This window comes from Podarcis melisellensis (assembly GCF_964234715.1).
Source record: "Podarcis melisellensis genome assembly, chromosome: 13".
In the NCBI taxonomy this organism is placed as follows: domain Eukaryota; kingdom Metazoa; phylum Chordata; class Lepidosauria; order Squamata; family Lacertidae; genus Podarcis; species Podarcis melisellensis.
In genome coordinates, this window is record NC_138545.1 from 32,754,405 (window position 1) to 32,775,654 (window position 21,250).

General features: G+C 47.3%; 1 protein-coding gene across 3 annotated transcripts in view; it reads right to left on the reverse strand.

The window, feature by feature from the left end:
* ARHGAP23 (Rho GTPase activating protein 23) overlaps positions 1-21,250 on the reverse strand; it is a 170,181-nt gene that overhangs the window by 129,297 nt on the left and 19,634 nt on the right. Inside the window, exon 1 of one of the 3 annotated variants that reach the window (XM_081885545.1) lies at positions 13,407-13,564. The exons of the other annotated variants lie outside the window; for them this stretch is intronic. Coding sequence (XP_081741671.1) covers positions 13,407-13,469 — 63 coding nt within the window. The 5' untranslated portion in view covers positions 13,470-13,564. Of the gene's footprint in view, positions 1-13,406; positions 13,565-21,250 lie in introns of those variants that run through there. 3 annotated transcript variants of the gene reach the window in all.

Here is a 21,250-nt window from a genome sequence, read left to right on the forward strand (position 1 = left end):
CTTTGAAATCCCAGTAATGTCCGGGGAAATCCGGACATATGGCAGCCCTATGTGTAGCAATAACTGTGAAAACCTAGCACAGGTGTGGTGGAATCTCTGGCCCTCCAGGTGTTGCTGAACTACAACTCCCATCAGTGGTGTAGTGGTTAAGAGCGGTAGACTCGTAATCTGGTGAACCGGGTTCGCGTCTCCGCTCCTCCACATGCAGCTGCTGGGTGACCTTGGGCCAGTCACACTTCTTTGAAGTCTCTCAGCCCCACTCACCTCACAGAGTGTTTGTTGTGGGGGAGGAAGGGAAAGGAGAATGTTAGCCGCTTTGAGACTCCTTCAGGTAGTGATAAAGCGGGATATCAAATCCAAACTCCTCCTCCTCCATCATCCTTGGCCATTGGCTACGATTGGTGAGGCTGGTGGGAGTTGTAGTTCGGCATCATTCAGAGGGTCAGAGGCTCCCCAGCCCCAACCTAGTTAAAATGGACCTTTCCCCTTCTAAGTGCCGTTCCCCTTTGGAGAGGATCAGAGATTTGTATTCCAATCCTACTTGGGAGAGACCCAACCCAAAATGGCTTTTCTTCCTCTAGCAGAGGGTTAGACCACCAATCACGGGGGCCCTCTTCTCCTTTAAGAGCAGGAGGAAGACTGGAGAGCGGGCTGAGCTCATTATACTCCACCTACCTTCAGAAACTACCAGATGTTTTCCCACAGATTACTAGCAGTACTGTTTTCATCTCTCTCCATCTCTCGTCTTCCGCCCCCTCCACTTCAGCCCACACGCATACACAAGTCTCAAGGACTGGGAGCATCTCGCTGAAGGCCTTTCCTTTTGATCACACATCTCACCCACCACATTCCCCCTACCCCAGTCAATTCTGGCCTATCCAGAGGGGTAGCCAATGCATTGCTCTCCAACCGTTTGCGGACTCCATCTCCCATCAGCCCTTGCCGGCACAGCCAATGCTCAGGGGTGGTACCAGTACATACTGCAGTTCGTCAGCATCTGGAGGGTGTGATATTAAGAACCCTTATATCTGGGAGATGATAGGTTTTATTTTATTTTTAACCTATTCCCTGAGTTACCGTATTTTTCACCCTATAGGACGCACTTTTTCCCCTCCAAAAATGAAGGGGAAATCTGTGCGCGTCCTATAGGGCGAATACAGGCTTCAGGAAGCTATCAGCAAGCCTGGGGAGCCCTGCGGGAGTTCCTGCAGGGCTCCCTAGGCTGCAGATAGCAGCCTGCCGCCCGGCACGCAGACTGCCCTGAAGCAGAGCGCCCCTTGCGCAGGGCAGACATCGGCCAGCCCCACAAGCTTGGGGGACAGTGGGGAGGTGCAGCACTGCCATCCCGCTGTTCCCCGACCTGCTTTGGAGGCTGGCGCTGGGGAGAAGCGCGCTTCTCCCCAGCGCCAGCCCCACAAGCTTGGGGGACAGCGGGGAGGCAGAGCGCCGCCATACTGCTGTTCCCTGACCTGGTTTGGTTTCCCCGACCTGGTTTTGGGGGGGAATAAAGGGGGGGAATTCCTTTATTTCCCCCCCCAAAAAACTAGGTGTGTCCTATGGGACGGAGCGTCCTATGGGACGAAAAATACGGTATTCCAAAACGTTTCCCTGCCACGTGGGTGGGACCTAATTTCTTACACTGCTGCAAAAAGCCTCTGGGATTCCATGGCTTTATACATGTACAAACTATGGCTTTCCTAAGTGTTTGTGAATGTTTTTCTGTATTTTGTTATGTTTCTTCATTTCGTACTGATGGGAAAATTTGTACATAGTCCCTGCCCTCTCTGGTTCGAGCTGTGTTGCATAGAGCCTGTCTACAGTAAATAATGATTAAATAAAACAAAAACAGGAATTATCCCTATCTGTAGGGAGAAATGGATGAAATGTGGAGGTAGTTAAGGATGTTACAGACCTTGAAAGCGTGGCTAAATTCCAAGTCACCGCTGTTTGGAGAGAAGATTTCTGTCGTTCTACAATCGATTGACTCATAAGAAAAGAGAAAGAGAAAGAGAAAACTAGCAACAGCTAGCCAGGGTCAAAGATTGTTAACTTCCCTGTCCACTACAAAAAGTCTTCTGTGGTGTAATGTGCCTTACCAAGAGTCCACATTTGTGATTGCTGGCCAGCTCACCACCGACAGGTGAATTTATTTAATCAGATAAAAGCCATCATACTTCCCCAAAACCTGTAGAAGGGCAAGATTTCACCCTGACCTTGTGCAAAGCCTCTCAGGGAGACTTGGAATGCAGCAATACATCTTCCAGTTTCGCCAAGTGTCTCCAAAGATAGTGCAAGGCCAAGGAGAGGCCCCACACCCTTCTTCCGGGCTCCAGAGTAGTAGTAGTAACAATACTAATACTAATACTAATACTAATAATTCATTATTTATACCCTGCCCATCTGGCTGAGTTTCCCCAGCCACTCTGGGCGGCTTCCAATCGAATGTTAAAAACAATACAGCATTAAATATTAAAAACTTCCCTAAACAGGGCTGCCTTCAGATGTCTTTTAAAGATAAGATAGCTACTTATTCCCTTCACATCTGAAGGGAGGGCATTCCACAGGGTGGGCGCCACTACCGAGAAGGCCCTCTGCCTGGTTTCCTGTAACCTCACTTCTCGCAATGAGGGAACCGCCAAAAGGCCCTCGGCGCTGGATCCCAGTGTCCAGGCTGAAGGATGGGGGTGGAGATGCTCCTTCAGGTATACAGGACCGAGGCCGTTTAGGGCTTTAAAGGTCAGCACCAACACTTAGTAGGAAGGCTCTCCCTAGCACCACAAACAGAGAGCAACAAGGTGTCTCCGAAGTTAATCCTCAAGGACAGCCGCTCCCAATATACGCCATCCCGGACTCTGTGTTCATCATTTGAGACCCTTTTTCATGTGCCTCCTCCATGTGAGGTCCAGAGTGTGGCAACACGAGAACAAGCCTTCTCTGTAGTGGCTCCCCATTCGTGGAACGCTCTCCCCAAGGTGGTTTGCCAGGCACCTTCATTGTATATTTTTAGACGCCAGGCGGAAACGTTCCTCTTCAACCAGGCCTTTGGCTGATTAATATTCTACAGCCTTTCAAATGTGTCTGTGGGAAAGGAGGGTTATTGTTTTGTTGTTAGTGTTTTTAATCATTTACTTGTTTTTAAAAAGTAAAGGTAAAGGATCCCTGGACGGTTAAGTCCAGTCAAAGGCGACTATGGGATTGTGGTGCTCATCTTGCTTCAGTCCAAGGGAGCCGGCATTTGTCCACAGACAGCTTTCCAGGTCATGTGGCCAGCAAGACTAAACCGCTTCTGGTGCAATAGAACACCTTGATGGAAACCAGAGCACATGGAAGCGCCATTTGCCTTCCCGCCGCAATGAAGCCTATTTATCTACAGTGGTACCTCGGGTTAAGTACTAAATTCGTTCCGGAGGTCCATTCTTAACCTGAAACTGTTCTTAACCTGAAGCACCACTTTAGCTAATGGGGCCTCCTGTTGCTGCTGCGCCGCTGCTGCACGATTTCTGTTCTCATCCTGAAGCAAAGTTCTTAACCCGAGGTAATATTTCTGGGTCAGCGGAGTCTGTAACCTGAAGCGTAAGTAACCTGAAGCATATATAACCCGAGGTACCACTGTACTTGCACTGGTGTGCTTTCGGACTGCTAGGTTGGCAGGAGCTGGGACAGAGCAACAGGAGCTCACCCCGTTGTGCGGATTCGAACTGCCAACCTTCTGATCATCAAGCCCAAGAGGCTCAGTGGTTTAGACCTGTATTTTATTCTGTGAACTGCCCTGAGATCTTATGATGAAGGGAGGTATATTACTTACATACATACATACATAAATACATACATACATGGACCGCTCTCTCCGATCCAAAAGTGCTATCCCTCCAAAGCTCAGCACAACACCAAAAATGAGATTCCACACTCCCAGCAGGGTCTTTGGGAAGCACAGACAGCCAAAAATGTGTGGGTCTCTGTGCTTTGCTGAGTCACAGTGCCATTAAGTGCCCTGTTCTCACCACATCCCTGAGCTAATGGACATCTGGCCACAGAAAGCACAGGAAGCTGCCTTATGCAGAATTGGATCGCTCCATCTACCTGGAGGTGCTAAGGACTGAACCCGAAATCTTCTGCATGCAAAGACCTAGATGGCCAGGCTGACTTTCTGTTTAATGGCTCACGTCCCACAGCTGTTCACCATTCAGGAGCCCTGCTTTGGGGTGGGGTGAGAAGCAGCAACTATGACTCTTTGGCCTCCCCTTCCCACAACCCTGCGGCATGTAAAGCTCCCTTGTTTGTCCACGCCATGCCAATCAAAAGCATGTATCGTGTTCCACTGCCAAGCCCTGTGTACCAATTTTCTCCCCCCTCTCATGATGCCACTTTTGAACAAGAAACAAAAAAACCACACACAACCTTCTGGTTGTGGGGTTAAGTCACCTCTTTGCTGACCACAACTGGCCACAACTGAGAACCCGGGGCTTATTAAAGGGATGGAGAACCCTTTAATTTATTGGACTACAACTCCCATCATCCCTGATCACTGGCAATGCCAGCTGGAGATGGTAGGAAATTGGGAGTCCAGCACACTACCTCCCATCAGAAAATTTTGCCCCGCTCCCATCTTGTTAAAACTGGGCAGTTCCCTTACTCCAACAGCTGTTTTCAGCTTAAGGTTAATTGATCCTAAGGTAAGGTTACCAGATGTCCCCATTTCCAGGGGGCAGTCCCCGGATTTACAAATCAGTCCCCATACAAAATCCACTGAAGTTGAAAAGTGTCCCCAGATTCATTGAAAAAAATCTGGTAACCTTAATAAGGCCCACCATTCTAAAGAACAACATGTATTGATCCACAAAAGGCGGTCTACTCCAAGTAAGGTTCCGGCCCGGAATGGGGGAGGGGGTGGGGAAAAGAGAGAGAAAAGGGTCTGTGGTCAATCATTACCAAGTTGGCAAGAATGTGACCGAAAAGCACCACAATGGGGCTACTGTGCTAGAAGCAAGGGTAGCAGTTCCCCATCCCCCAGCCTCCTCCGCGAATCCTTTCCCTCACGAGAAGGCTCATGAAGGGGACCACTGTTGATGTCTCTCTCTGCCTCCACCATGCTGGGACACGGCATGTCCGATCATTGTCAGGCAGCAGGTTAGGGCTGGGAGAGGCCTACTGGGCCAGATGTCTACCAGGGCTTACTTTCTTGATATGAGAAGCGTCAGAGTTTGAGGCCCACCCCGGAAAACTGCCCCACACTCAGATGGGTTCTGGCTGGCTATATGGACTCTCTGAGGACACCCAGAGAGTCCTTTCTTTTAAAAAAAAGGCAGCCTCTTCTTTTACACCATCATAGGGCTCGGGGATACCTGGTTTTCAAAACTGTGATAGACCACCAGCTAATCATCGTGATAAGGTAAAGGTAAAGGGACCCCTGACCATTAGGTCCAGTCATGGCCGACTCTGGGGTTGAGGCGCTCATCTTGCTTTATTAGCCGAGGGAGCCGGCATACAGCTTCCGAGTCATGTGGCCAGCATGAGGAAGCTGCTTCTGGCAAACCAGAGCAGCGCACGGAAACGCCGTTTACCTTCCCGCCAGAGCGGAACCTATTTATTTACTTGCACTTTGATGTGCTTTCAAACTGCTAGGTGGGCAGGAGCTGGGACCGAACAATGGGAACTCACCCCGTCACAGGGATTTGAACCGCCAATCTTCTGAACAGCAAATCCTAGGCTCTGTGGTTTAACCCACAGCGCCACTTGCGTCCCCAAACATCGTGATACATTGATATATATCACGATGTCTGAAATAAGGATGAAGCTATGTAGAGGCATCAAGCGGCTTCACTGTTTTCCCCGCACTGTGATTTTTTGCATAATGATTCGCAATATATTGCCAAGTCAAAAATTATGAAACCAGTATCACAATATGGGCTTCAAACTAGTTTGGACAGTGTATCAATGCAGTCATATCTCAGAAGTCGAACAGAATCTGTTCCGGAAGTCAGTTCGACTTCCAAAATGTTCAGAAACTAAGGCACAGCTTCCAATTGGCTGCAGGAAACTCCTGCAGGGTAGGGATAAGGAACAATGGTATAATGCATGACCTGTACAACTTGCTTTGTTCTTTTTCTTTCGAGCCTATTGTTGTTTGCTTCATCCTATAGTATATACTGTAATAATGTTTGGAAATCTCTTTTTTTTTTTAAAGAAAAGGAACAGTGCTTACTAGTTTGGACCCAGAATGATCTGTCTGCAGCAGATCATTGTGCTAACTGTGTGGCGAGGACAACACTCTATAGTGTTGAACTTGCATTGAGAGCAGGTCCCAGAACTGAGCTCCGGTACAAGAGTTCAGTACAAGTCGAACCCTGTGGCGTTTTGAAAAGTCACAAAGAAAAAACTTTCAGAATGCACAGCTCGGTGCTGGCAATGTAGGTTCAAATTCAGTGCTGCCAGCTCAGCGCTAGGATCCCTTGCCAGTTCCCAAATTCACCATTTGTATGCGCTAGGTGTGTGGCTACACACTTTTCTGGTATTTCAAGTTCACAGTTGCAAGAGGAGGGAGAGGGAGAGAGAAGGAAACCTAGCTGGGAAACTCGAGCATCTGCCAAGCAGCAAGCTATAAAAAAAGCCACCAGCAACCAGAGAGCACAATTTATAGAAGGAATACAGATGTGGAGAATATGGAGGGGAAGATAATAAAATGTTAAGAATTCAGAAGCCCATTAAACATTTCTCCCTTTGACTCCTCATTCCGTGGTTTAACTCCTTGAACCCATTCATCAGATACCGCTTGTGCATTTGCAAGACTCCACCCACCCCACACAACGCTGAGGTCTAGAAACTTTATTTTACTTCTTTATAATAATAAAAGAAGATGAAGAAAACTAAGATTTGAAGTGGGCTTAAAAATCCACAGGTCCCATACTGGGGTACCTCATTCCACCCTACCAAAAGTTCAATTTAATTTTTTAAGGCTGGCTTGCACACACACAGCTGCATAATCTGAGACAGGAAAAATATGAGCCAATGAACAGTAAACACAAATACATTTATCAGCAAGATGTACAGCAGCTGTTCACACTCTCATGCAAATCGCAAGAGGTGGGTAGCCACGTTCCAAGAGATGACTGGATGCTCAAACTTGGTGATGTCACAACCACACAGTCTTGTGAACGATCTCACATCTGGTGGTCTGTAGTGTGCAAGAATTACCTCCGGGCAACGAGTCAGGGGAAATTTGCAAAAGCTGGCTTTTCCCTCCAACTATTAAATGACAAATGACTAAATGTGTGGGCTGGCAGGCTGCTAACAGTTGTAGGCTTCGTTTACAAAGCAATGTAGTAATTTCTAAATCAGCTAAACAGTGTGAACGAGGAGGGTGGTGGATCTCGGTGGACGCAGTTCGGTGCTAAACAGCACAGAGATCGTTCTACCTGCGACGTTTGCTCCATACTCTAAAATCTCCTGGCAAGAAATTCCAAGGGCATGCCACACTCGGACGCAGAATTCCAGCGGCCTAGCACAGCAGCCGGTTGTGGCAAGGGAGCAGAACAAACTTTCCTCTTGGCTTGATTCTGCTTGGCGGCCTGCCGACTTCTGCAAGGATGGAGTGTCCTTTTAAACCACAAATAGCACTTTAAAAAAAGAAGTTAAAGAACCACACATATGCAGCATGATGAGCTAGGATTTCTCAAGGAACCACGTGGATTTAAGAGGCGTACCTTCCCAGGCTCGCTGCATCCACACCCCATAAAGGCAAAATTTCCAACAGAGATGAAAAGTGAAAATGCAAAGAACACTGTGGATTTCTTTGCAGCATAGCCTGCTACCCGTCTCCAAGCCGTTTCAACAAGTCCCAAGAGGCCAGGCAAGTATCCAGAGTATTCTCTTCCACGCTCCCTCCATTATTATTATCTTTTTGCAGACACAAAAACTCTCCTCAAACATGCAGCAAATGACGCGATCGAGACTAATATGAACCCTGAAGCAAGGAGGAGGGAGTGATGCAAAAATTAACAAGACGCTGCTACGTCTCGCTTTCGGCCCGGGGCCTATTTGCTTTCAGTCCTCAGAAATGCTATTTCAGGATTACTGAAACCTTGCCCCCCCCCCCAACACACACACACACAATGTTGAGAACCCTCACATGTCCATTAGCATCTTACTTCAGGGAAATATTTCACATTTCTAGAAGCTAGAAAGCCAAACATTAAACTGTTTAGGAATGAGCCCCTTCCTCAGAGCTGGTGGGGAGTGAGAGAAATGTCCAAATTCTTAGGGGCCAACAATCCAGTTTCAGCACAGCTATTTCCAGACTCGAGCCCAACCAGGTAGTTGAAATAAGAGTTGCTCTCTGTCTTCCTCCCACTGCAAGCCACTGACTGGTGCTCACGAGCATCTCTTTCCTTCGCCTCACATTCTGTTCCCTTCGTAAAACCTCCACACCCATTGCCTACACCTTAGCCATACCCAGAGCTAGCAATTTGAACAATGCACACACTGGAAAAGGCATCCTTTTCTTGTGGCACAATGGAGACGTTTTATTGGCATCAGCATAACTTGGGGGCCAAAGCTAACTAGACTTTAATTAGAACAGAAAGAGAGAGAGAGAAAGGTGAAGGAACTCAAGAAGGCATCATCTCCAGGTATACAGAAACTGGGTGTATCAACTCAGCAAGGATAGGCACTCTCCACATAATCATTTAGTGCTCAAATCAGTCTCTTTGTGTATTGTGTGTATTTTTGCTGTAGATTCTACCAAGAGGTTCAGAGAACACATCATTCACCCCCTTACGAAGCAGTTTCCTGATTGATCCTTAAAGACCCTTCTGAGTATTTTCTCTGAGGGGGGGGGGGTCTAATGAATCCATTACTGAAGAGGTGCCATTATATCTGAATGTTGTGATATCTCTTAGACCTGCCACGATGGTTCGCTCTTAACTTGGCACCTTTTGTTCTTCTGAAGTTGAAATTATGCATTTTTACAGTTTGTACTTTCTTTAATGGCTGGTCGGCCGTAATAAATATTTGATTGACGGAACTCTGCATCCGTACAGAATTGCTCTCTCCAACAGCACATCTGTATGTTTAGAGAGAGGAAATCTTCTGAGCCCATGATTAACATGAGAGATGAATTCCTAGGACCAATATTCACTCCGGAAACCTTGCTTTTTCACCCCAAACACAACCTGCTCCTCACCCTGCTCCCCTTTATAGGCTGTTCACACTTAGCAATTTACTCACTGCTTGAACTACCATCGGGTGTGTCCCCCCGCTACCATACGTTTACACCTGATCAGCCATAATATGATGCTAAATTACTGCTGGGAGATTTAGCAGTAGTTTCAAGCCTTCGGGGAAGGGAGAGCAGTAAAACAGCCACTGCAGGTGATTCTCATTAAGCCTCCAGTTCGGCTGGGCAGAAGAAATAGTTGAACAAGAGAGCTTTTTTCTTCTTCTAAGACAAGACATCCTCCATTCCTCCCCATTTTACTCAGTGCAGGTTTCTTTCCTTCTCAGCCATAGGACAACACAAACAGGAATGAAAGCAGCTTAATTCCTGCTGAAGTCATCGCTTCCTGCCAAAGATCACATGGAAGTCAAACCGCTGCTGTTCGAGAAGGCAAGTATGGGAAAAAAAAGGAACTTGGCCACAGGATCGACCCAAGTGATGCTGATGCGACACCGTGTCAAACTGTGGACTCAGAATCCGTATAGAACAGGAGCAGCAGTGTCAGCAGTAGTGAAATCTTAGCATGTGGGACCAAGGCAAAAACAGTTCCTGCCTCAACTTTGTAATAGCAATGTCCATTTGGAAAATAAAAGGCAATGGGTGTGGTTTGAAAGCCTTTTCCTTAAATCTCAAGTGTCTCGGGGATGGCTGTGTTTATTCAGTAGTGAAGAAAAGGCATTCTGCACATGCTCAGAGACATCCTTATTAGTCACGTTGCAGGGCCACCAGTTCTCAAGGCGAGAGTGTCTCAAGCTAAACCTCTAGCAAACGTCCCATGTATAGGTGGTGATCATTTTGTGCACGTCCAATTGACGTGTGGGTCCATTTGAACCCGGAAGAGGGCAGAATGGAGGCGGGCTTAAGCGTGCTCCGCCGATGCCCACAGGGGGCCAGGAACGGAGCCTCCATGCAAAATGATCACCACCTGTACTACAATCCTGAACTTATTGTTTCCATAGTTTGTCAGCCACCTCTTGGGCTTCACTATGTTATGTTTCTTACCAGGAAACACTTAAAGATAGTTGACACATAAGCTCTGGCTTATCAGAATCATTCCCAGAATCATATTTTCAACACCAGAGCCGGGCCTTTGGATCGACTAAAGTGATAATAGAGACACGAGTTTTCTGAACACGTGCGAAGAGTACTTTTCTCAGGGGCTATCTGAATAGCCACAGACAGCTCCCGACACAGATGAGATTTTAGGGAACGGGGGTTCCAAAATGTAACTTATTTACATAATTCATCTCCTCCACCTTCAAAAACAAATTATATTTCCCAGGCAGCTGACAGAGTATGCAGAAGAGCTGTGCTGGCTGGGGGTCGGGGGATGATCTGGAGGGCACCAGGTTGCGGAAGGTAGCACTGACCTGGAACTTAATAAGAACGCACTGTTGGAATTACACCCACAAATTGTTAAAATTTAGAGGGGGGTGGTGTCGAGAAATGAAATTGAAGAGCATTGCAAAGCAAAAGCCAGAGGCAAGGTTCCGCCACATTTTTTTAAAAAAAGGAAAGAAAGAAAGGACATCCCATCCAGTTAAAAAAGCACCAGCGTAACCGGAAAAATTAGACAGGCAGGCAGGAACTTCTGTACACTGGGAAGCAGATAAGCAGGGAAGCGTGGAGCCTGTGGGGGAGACCAAGTTGACAAGGAAACTCAAATGAAAGGAAAGAACAAGAAAAGGCATGGGTGGTTTTTTAATTCGGAATCGGAAGATGGACAAGGCCCTTTCTGGGTAAAAGTACTTGGCTGCAGAAAGCTAGAGCCAGCAATGAATACCTCTTAAAAGGAAAGGACCTGCCCAGAAGTCAAACAGCCCAATACCAGATGTGTAGGAGGTAGGCCGCAGCCCTTTGATGGCAGCATAGCAGCCCAGCGTAGACATGCTGTCTACACATGCTCAGAGGCACACTATTTTTACTCTTACTCTAAAATAAATAAACTCTTGAAATAAAGCCTTAAAATACACAGCCCACGAAGGATAGGATAAACTCATGGCTGTTCATGCAAATATATGGTGGGAAAGATTGCTACATCTACAGAACGGGAAGTTTTAAAAGCAAATTGCACGTTTGGGATGAGGTAGGGGAACACCTGTTTTTTTAAAAGAGCATCCACTGGGATTTTCCGGGAGCAAGGGGAAATGTTTAAGCAAGCAACACCTTTGCAATGGCTCCCAAGGCCAAGATGACCTCAAAGCAGAAACTCTTTCCAAAGCCAGGACTTAACCATGGATGATGTGCAGAAATAATCAAAGAACAAGATTTCCCAGGACATGTGCAGAAGGAATGCACGTAATGGCAACCAGGTCCCTCATATCGCAAGACAGGCAAACAGAGCTTCCTGGTCAGAACATGCAGTTAACTTTCAACATGTGCCCTTAAAATGCCTTGCCTTGGGCCTGGCCCATATGGGCAGAAGACTGAGGAGGGAATGGGCTTGTGGCGCTTTGTGCAGTAAGTGAGGGACCATGCATTTGATCCCCTGAATTGTTTGTTTTTTAAAAAACTTCTATGCAGGTTAAAGAAAGAAGGAATCTCAGGAAGCCTGGAGCCTCTCCCCTTGCAGGTTTTCTAGGGAAGCTGTATGTATATGCATTTTACAGTGGGGAGTATTAAAAAAATACAAATCACCCACCTGTGGTCTAAGGTGGCACAGTGCCCAACACTGCCATGATCAGACACTTATTAAATGTGAAAAGGGGGGGGATACATTCAAAAAGCTAGCATGGAGAAAGGTGATGGGGAAGCATACCTGGCAAGAACGGGGACCTGAAACAAAATGAATCAGGAAAGCTCAGAGGCAGATCCACTGGATTTGAGGAGGGGCGCTGTTACACTGCAATATGGGGCAATCCCCAACAATTGTCCATGTCAAAACCATACACACCTCAAAAGATTAGGAGATAGCTCTATGGAACATCCACCCCTGCAGCAATTAGTATTGCCAAAGGGTGTCAGAGCAAATGAACCATGGATATTCCACAAGTAAGGACCCACCTGAAAAGCACCCCAGGTTCCTGCTGAGCGCACTGAGCAGCCACATGATCCACACCCTCTTTGATCCCACCGATCTCAGCCAGTAGCCAAACTCACCTCCCAAGTAGCTATTTTCCTTCCTGTTTTCCTGAATCAGCAAGAGTCTTTGATGCTAGCATACCAGCAAGCTTCAGATCCCCCCCCCCAAAGCCTATCCCTGAACCATAAAAAGCCACAAGCATCAAGGCCACACACACCCCTACCCAGCTATTAACTCCATCCAAAGGACAAAGGCGGGGGTACCAGAGAACATACCGAAACAAGCCATTCTGCCCCACCTCCCGTCTTCCATGCCAGCACCATGCCTACATCACATGCCTTATACTGAGACAGGCTAACGCAGTACTGTCTACACCAGGCATAGGCAAACTCAGCCCTCCAGATGTTTTGGGACTACAACTCCCATCATCCCTGACCACTGGTCCTGTTAGCTAGGGCTTGCCAAGGTTCCAGGCAGAGGACCTTCACAGTTTTACCTAGACATGCCAGGGATTGGACCTCGTGCAAGACATCTGTGCTGCCACTGAGCTACAGCTGTGTTTTACTCCAGAATTTAAAAACAAAACACTAAACCACGTTGGGTTCCAAATTCACAGGCACTTTGCATATGTTCCCACAGTTGAATCACCTTGAGTGGAGCAAGGATGGCAGGACATTCCCAGCCCTACCTGGAAATGCCAAGAGACTGAACCCAGAAACTTCTGCACTCAAAGCTGGTCCACCCTTCACCACAAACACACACCCTTCTCCCCCCACCCCCCAGTTCATCCAGTATGAGCTTCCAGGACTTGCCCACTATAACCTCTCTTTCTTTCCTCCCAGTAAATTCTCCCTGGGATCACAGAATTGTGGAATTGGAAGAGACCACCAGGGTCATCTAGTCCAGCCCCCAGCAATGCAGAAATCTTTTTTGCCCAACACAGGGCTCAAAGACACAGCCCTGGGATTAAGAGTCTCCCTAACAGCCCCTCTTGATCCTCCAAGCCCACCCAGCATAATCCTTCTCTCCGCTCCGGGTCAGGCTTCTCTGCAAGCCTGCCCAGTTCGACCCAGGGCCGCCAGCCCAGCTTATTCAGCGCAGATGCACAAACACAAACACACACCCCACACATACCCCGCTAGACCCACTTTCCTTGCCCCGGCGCGGGCTCACCTCGGGACTCCTTGGCGGCGGCGGCGGCGGGATCCCAACCAGGCAAAAGGCGACTCCATTCATCGGGCGCGGCGCTGGCCCCGACGGGGCGTACAAGCGGGGCGGGAAGCGAGAGCCAGCGGCGGCGGCGGCAGCAACAAGCAGCAGCAGCAGCCAGGCTGGAGAGACTTTCGCTCGGCTGGGCCAGGCTGCCCAGGCGGCTCCGCCTCTTCCACGGCAGGAGGAGGAGGGGGAAGGGGAAAAGGGAAGGCCGCCCGCCCGCTAAGCCGGCCAAGGGGCGGAGGAAGAGCAGCAGCAGCGGGCAGGCGGGCCAGCCCCTCCTGGGGTGGACGGGCAGAGCAGTCGGGAGAGACCCCCGCCCCGGAGCGGTTTTTTTCGGGGGCAGAGACTGAGAGAAGGGCGGGAAAGGGGAGACGGAAAGGCACACAGGGGGCGAAAGGGACGGAGCAAGGAGAGAAAAGTCGAGGGCTGGGGGGCAGCTGCCCCCCAATCAATAAAAAATGTATAACAAACTGAGGTTCTGCCCCCCCCCCAACAAAAGGCCTGCCCCCACCCAACAATAATCCTGGCTACGCACATAGGCAGAAAGGCAGGCTTGGAAGACGCAAGAGAGAGGAGGACGAGCGGGAGGGTCCTTGGAGATCGGGGCCGGTGGTCTCTCTCACACACAAATGAACAGGGCAAAAAGATGAAGAAGGGACGCCTAGAAAAGGGTTTCCGAAACTTGGGTCTCTATCGGTTGTTGGACTACAACTCCCATCATCCCTAGCTAGGAGGACCAGTGGTCAGGGATGATGGGAACTGTAGTCCGGGGGAAAACAACAGCAGCTGGAGACTCAAGTTTGGCAAACCCTGGCCTAGAATAGAGGGCACAGCTGCACCAGGCTGTGCTAGTCCTACTCAGTGTTGACCCACTGAAATAAAGGCGTCGAAGTTAGTCGTGTGCATTCACTTCAATGGGTCTATCACTTCCAAAAATGGGAAGTTTCTTCCATTTCAAGGTAAAGGAAACACTTCCAGGTGACATCTGCGGACACACAACAGCATTAAGGGGTGGGTCCACTTCAGCTCCCAAAGGCTGGGAAGTAAAGTGGGTGGGGATCAGCCACAACTCCCCTCTCAAGGAGAAGAGGAGCGCCCCCCCCATCCCAATATTGAACCTGTGTTTAAAGTTCAGTTCAATGCCTTAAGCCTGCGGAAGAACACAGCCCAAGACAGGAGGAGTAAGTCTTGTTTAAGGGAAAGGCTGGCCCAGAACAGGAAGCTCAAAGGCCAGAGAATAGAAGAGATACCACCACAGTCCAATAGAATAGCATACAGGATCAGCTAAAGGGGCAGTGTGGGGTGGGCAGGGAGGGGGGCAGGAGAAAGAGAAAGACAACAGGCTGTCACAGCCAGGCACAGAAAAAACTGGCAATCTGAGGCCTGGCATCAGAGAGAACCCAGGGGCGGGCAGCCTGGTACGGACAGTCGGATGCGCCAACTATGCGCTGGTACAGGCTGAAGGAGGTTCATCACAAGGCATAGGTCACGGGGTGTTGTGTGTGTGTAAGGTTGGCACATCCCCAGTGGGAGCAAGGAGGAGGAGCTACACGCAAGCTCGAGATGTGGTGTGAGGGATTTGTTTTTGGACCCAGGGAGTCTTAAAAAAAAAAAATAGAAGCACCAGTCTTCAAAGGAAGGCAGAAATGCATAGCAGCGGATAATAAGAATTCTTTGTGTTTCCAAGGTATGTTTTCATGTGATCAAAGCATTTTACATACACTATTCACAGCCTGTCCAACAGCCCGGAACAGCAGAACCATCCCAGATTTTGAAACAGGTTGTGTGGGTGAAGGAGCTGAGACACAGAAAATAGTGGAGGAGGCAAGATTTGAAATCAGGTATCTCCCAGCTCGCTGTCTTAGCTGCAGCATCGTACACCAGATCTCCTCAACGTCCTTGATTGGAGTCCGCTTTTAGGAGCTGGAGAACCCATCCCCGAACAGAAGCAGCAAGAGTTGTCATGAACTGAGCAACCACAAGCCCGCCCGCCTGCCCCATTGTAGTGTTGGAGGGGCAGGAATGATCCACCAAGCTTGCCCCCTTTCTACAGCCAGGCAAATTTCCCCCATGCGTCAGGGGCCTTCACTGCCCCTAGTCATTTTCCTGTCCTTCCATAAGAGGGGATGTGAGATCATATCCTGGCTAGTCAGTTAATCAATCAACTCCTCACGACGGGGGCGGGGGGGGGGAGCTACATAGCTATACGGATGCATGGCATGTCTTCCCCCATCTCCCCAGCTTTTAAACAGGAGCAGTCTGGTCCTTTGTAGACACTGTATGATGTACAACCCTAGGAGCAGTGTGCCATCCGGACAAGGCCTTAGGGCAGACGGCCAGCACCCCATCTACAGAGAGGAGCAGGAAGGCCCTTCCCCAAAAAACGCAGCAGGGCTGGCTTAACACATTTTGAAGTGAAGCAATACATGTTTACTATCTAAAGATAAGTCCAGAGGATTAAGGTCTGGTGCAACCTCAGAAGTCAAGAGGGACACAGCCAGCCCAGGCATTTACCAGGGCCCTGGCAGAGAGAGAGAGACAGTACCCTAATGCAAGGCAAGCCTTGCTGGATCACACCAAAGACTCATCCAGCCCTTCCTTGCCATTTCCCCACCGACAGACATTTTGAGGTATCCTGTCTCTGAACGTGGAGGTTCCATATAGCCATTGCGGCCAATAGCCAGTGACAGAACCCACCCTCCATGAACAGGTCTGGTCCACTTTTAAAAACAGCTACAACATCTTGCCACAGAGTTAATTCCAAGAGAAATTATATCCACCGTTCAAAGTAGTCTTCTCTTTTCTCTGTTCTCATTCCGAGTGCTGCCAATCAACTTGGCAGTGAATGATTCAGGACCAGGGCCTGGTGCAGGCAACTTACTTTATTTTTATTTAATTAATGGCTGGTTGCATTTATATACATACACTTTCTGGCAAGGCACCTGAGGTGGTTTACAATTTTAAAATACTACAAGCAGCAAAATGGTAGGATATGTAGAGAGATTGAGTTTCTTCAGGTCAGCAGTTCCCTTCTGAAACAGGTTCTGGGTTCAAGACTTCCCAATATCCTAGGAATGGGGGATCTTAGGCCTGAGGGTCGAATGAGGCCCTCAAAGGCTCTCGCTACATGGGCCTCAAGACTCTCCCCTCAGGACACACTCGCACTGCAAGTCCCTTCCTTCACCAACTCTGCTTTCGTAACAATCTCCTTCGGTGTTTTTTGCCTGTCTAGGATGTCTCCTAGAACTCTGTTAGTCCTCCTGCTTTCCAAAATGGGAGGTGGGGAAAACTAGCCTTCCATAAAAATGTAAAATTCACATTTACTGCTCTGCCCACTACTGCCTCTGGCATGAGGCCCCAAAAAGGTTGCCCAGAATGGAATGTGGCCCCCATGCAGAAAAAGTTCCCTCACTTATGAAATAGCCCTACCCTTTCACAAGGGATTCCTGCCTTCCAATTCCAGGAACCTGGTTGTTGTTACAGAGGGATGAGCAAGCACTCTGCACGTGTTCAGAGTGACTCTTTGCTAATCCATGCATTCCAGGGCTGACAAGCAGTGGTATTTTCAAAATGGACCCATGTGCTGAAAAACTAAGCTGTGGTTGAGAAGGGGGGAAACAAAAGGTGTAACCATGATTTATCAGTTCAGCGCACTGTGGGCATCTGGAGTTAAGCCTCACAAAACTGAGGGCCGGCACGTAGCTCAGATTCCACAGCTGTAAGACTGTATCCTATTTTGTATTATTTGATCATAGCTCCCTTTATCTAGAAAGGGGGGGGAGAGGAATAATAACAAAAAATGAAGAGAATCTATGCCCTCTGCTGGCTCTGGAGTGCAGCACAAGTTAGCGAGGAAAGTGGAGGAAATCTTCTGTTTTGGGGGTGAATTGAGGCATCACCTTCCTACCTCTTCCCAGCTCCAGAAGTTCAAGGCTAGATTATCTAAAGGTATGGCTGCCACCCCTTTGTAGTTTTCTTCCTGGAGGGAGAGCTAATTTCCCTTCACACAACGAAGAGAGTGGCACCCCGATACAACAGGCAGCAAGCCGCAGATTAAAAATATGATAAACATAGAGATGCCTTGGTAATATGGCAGTTTTCATTCCCCAAAAGGATATTACAGTTCAGCAGGGGGAGCAATTATCTGAAATCTATGTTCAGACTGATTCACTTTCAAGATTTACAGAGGCTGGATGAAGCACAATTCCTGCCAGGGGCTGAAGCACACTAGCCAAGTGTTTGAACTGGACACAGTCCCATTCTTTGGACACCCATGGCATTCCTCTACAAGCTCCTATAGCTTTCTTTATACAGTACACTTAAAAAAAAAATTCTAGCATGATTTCTACCACAGAGCACTTTACCTGTATACATATCTTACTACAAGCAAATGCTCGCAGGTAGTGTTTGAGGACCGGGACATTCGCAGGGAAACCAAAATGCTTGTTTACAAAGCTATTGTACTACCAACCTTACTATATGCTTGTGAAACATGGACCACTTATAAACGCCATCTCCAACTCCTTGAAAGATTCCATCAACGGTGTCTCCAAAAATTTTTACACATCACTTGGGAAGACAGGCAAACTAATATCAGTGTACTAGAAGAAGCAAAGATGACCAGTGTTGAAGCAATGATTCTTCAATATCAACTTCGTTGGACTGGGCATGTACGGATGCCTGATTATTGTCTTCCAAAGCAACTATTCTGAACTTAAAAATGGAAAGCTTAATGCTGGTGGTCAACAAAAGAGGTTTAAAGACAAGGCAAATCTAAAAAAATGTAGTATAAACACTGACAACTGGGAAACACTGGCCTGCGAGTGCTCCAATTGGAGAACAGCCTTTACCAAAGGTGTCATGGGCTTTGAAGAAACTCAAACTCAGGATGCAAGGGAGAAACATAGGAATTGTAGTCCAAAAACAGTTGGAGACCCAAGTTTGGGAAACCATAGTCTCTAGATTTATGCCTATACTGTGTTCCACTTTGATTGTGGCAACATTTTCTTAGCCATTGTGGCTAAAAATGTACAGTAAGTTGGCAGTCCCCAGTTCAATCTCACCTTAGTTGATGGATGGGAAACCTGTAGCCTTCCAAATGTTGCTGGACTACAATTCCCATCATCCCTGACTATTGACCATGCTGGGAGGCTGATGGGAGTTGGAATCCAACACCTGGAAAGCCACAAGTCTCCCATCAGCACCTTAAGCAAATCATCATGCAATCAGATGCATCATCCCCATCTGCAAAATGGGGATAAAACTGCCTTATAGAACTGAAATTATAGATATAAATGCTTCTTCAACATTGAAATATGCTTTAGAAATGCTGTTTTGTTCTTAAAATAGAAAAAAGGGAGGCAGGGAGAATGGGAATAAGACTGTGCATTGTATTTTAAAAGGTTTTGGGTGGTATCTACACACTCTAACATAAGAAGTAAGCAGCATTCACATTTGAAAGTGCACCTAATTTATGACTGTAGTTTCTAAAGAACGGATATCCAAGACACGCCATTGAGTTTCCACAGAAAACCCACTGAGCAGAAAAGTGGACACGCCATAGAGATGAGGACACAGCTTTCACACATTCTCAATTACATAATTGTACAAAGGTAGATTGCTATCCTACACAAGAGTCAAAAGGGCCCCTCTCCAATGCTGTACATCTATGAAGCTTATTCATCATAAGACCATATCATAGGACTCTAGGTCAGCAGGGGGTAATCTGTATTTTTCCACAGTCCAAAAGAATGCAATGTTTTTACTTGGGTCAGCACAGGCATTAAAAATGCGAGTCCATGCAATGATCACAAGCAGTTCAAGAATACCACTGAACAACAAACCCCAAACCCTGAAAGACTTAATTAGCACAGAACCTTCAGTATGACATTTGTTATTAGGTTCTCTTGCTAAATAAGGTCCTGCTTCACATCACTGCATCTCTTTCCACTTTTCGGCCTGTCATTCACATTAAAAGGTAGAGAAACCCTATTCAAGGGGAAAGAGGCAACAGTAACTTAGGAATCAAATCCAACCCTCTGCCCAATGAGATCTTAGGCATGCCAACATCTTCTCAAAAATAGGTGTGTGTTAGTGTCCTGCACTTCAACAAGAGTCTCAAAGTTCACCAACATCTGGAGGGCCAAAGGTGCCGCACACCTGTTCTAACAGCCATGCACGGACAGAAATTATTTTTCCATCTCCTGGAAAAACACCGTTCCACTCCATAAACTACCAAGCTTCTAGAAATCTCTGAGTTTGTGGCCTTCAGGGATGCTAAATAAAATGAATTTATTTGCGTGTGCACAGATAAAAGGCAGAACAGAAATCTGTTTATCTTCCCCAGTGCTTTCCCTTATCTCTTAGGAGATATAGTTGTGATATACCCCTGCAATCCCTACACAGATCTGGCTGACACAGGCCACAAAACCACAGCTCGCCCCTATACACGAAGCCAAGCCAGAGCACAACTAAGTGCAGTACAGCCATCTTCTCAGAAAAACTCTTCACAAAGTTCAAGAGGTCAAGACACAAAGACTTTAGCAACTAATCCACACCTAATGACCCACCTAAGTGGTACTCAGGATATCACTCAAGAAATCACTCAAGATATCCCTCAAGTAATTAAGGAACAAAAGAAGAAAAGGCACACTAGCCTGGGAACTTCCTCTCTGCCCAGAACATTGGAGGCTATACACCACACCCCCTCAACAGTATTTATAGGAACTCAAACACTGAGATCCTGCTCTGTTCCAGTAACAAGAAACCGAAAGCACCAGCCTGAAGATGACGAGTGAGACCTCGTCGAAACGTCGCCTAGACACCCCAACTTTTACACGGGAAGACACCCGAGGACACCAAAACCTGCATTCCTGTACCCGTGAAAATCTACGAAAGCATATATATATATATATATATATATATATATATATATATATATATATGTGTGTGTGTGTGTGTGTGTGTGTATGCATGCTGGGGTGGGGGTAGATTTAGTAAGCACTCAATATGGATGCTGCTCCAGGAAATAAACATTTTATAAAACGGGGAACTATCTTAGATCAGTCTTTTTAAATTAAACTTCAGTACATTCATCTCCAGCCTTTCTTCTGTGGAACTCAAGGCAGCGCACACTGGTTGTCTTGCACCAGAAGCTGACCAGATCCATGTTTGCATAGCTTCAGGAAGCTTGCTGCATCACACACTACCTGGGCACCCCACTGATCTGTCAGGTCTTTTCTGTTCTTGGTCATTTAATGAAGACTTTGAATCACTTAAGTAAAAATCAATACATCCCATTGCATGTGTGAAGAAATGTTTCCTTTGATCGGCCAGGAAACTGCCTTCTAATGAGTCAGACCATTGGCCTACTTCAATATTATTCACACTGGGCTTTTCCCATCCCTACCTGGAGATGCCAGAGTTTGAACCCGGGACCTTATGCATGCAAATTTTCACCCTGCCTCTGAGGTACATCTCTGCTTCAGCTACTGATAATCAGTTCTGCAGGACCCTTGAGCTCCAAGGCTGGATCTATACTGATCATAAAAACACTTTAAAAAATGTTACTTAGCTCTCAATGCAATTTTACATTGATAGTTTTACATTGCTCTACAGCGCCTTCTGGTGTCGCATGTTTGCAGCACATTTATAACGCTTTAACTGACCAGTACAGATTAGTCCCAAGTGCTTTGAGATATTGAACTCTACTGAATTTTAAGCCGATAAATATTGTGGTTCTATGAAATGAGGGAACAAGAGTAGCTGTAGATCAGTGGGAGAGGATGTACTTTGCATTCAGA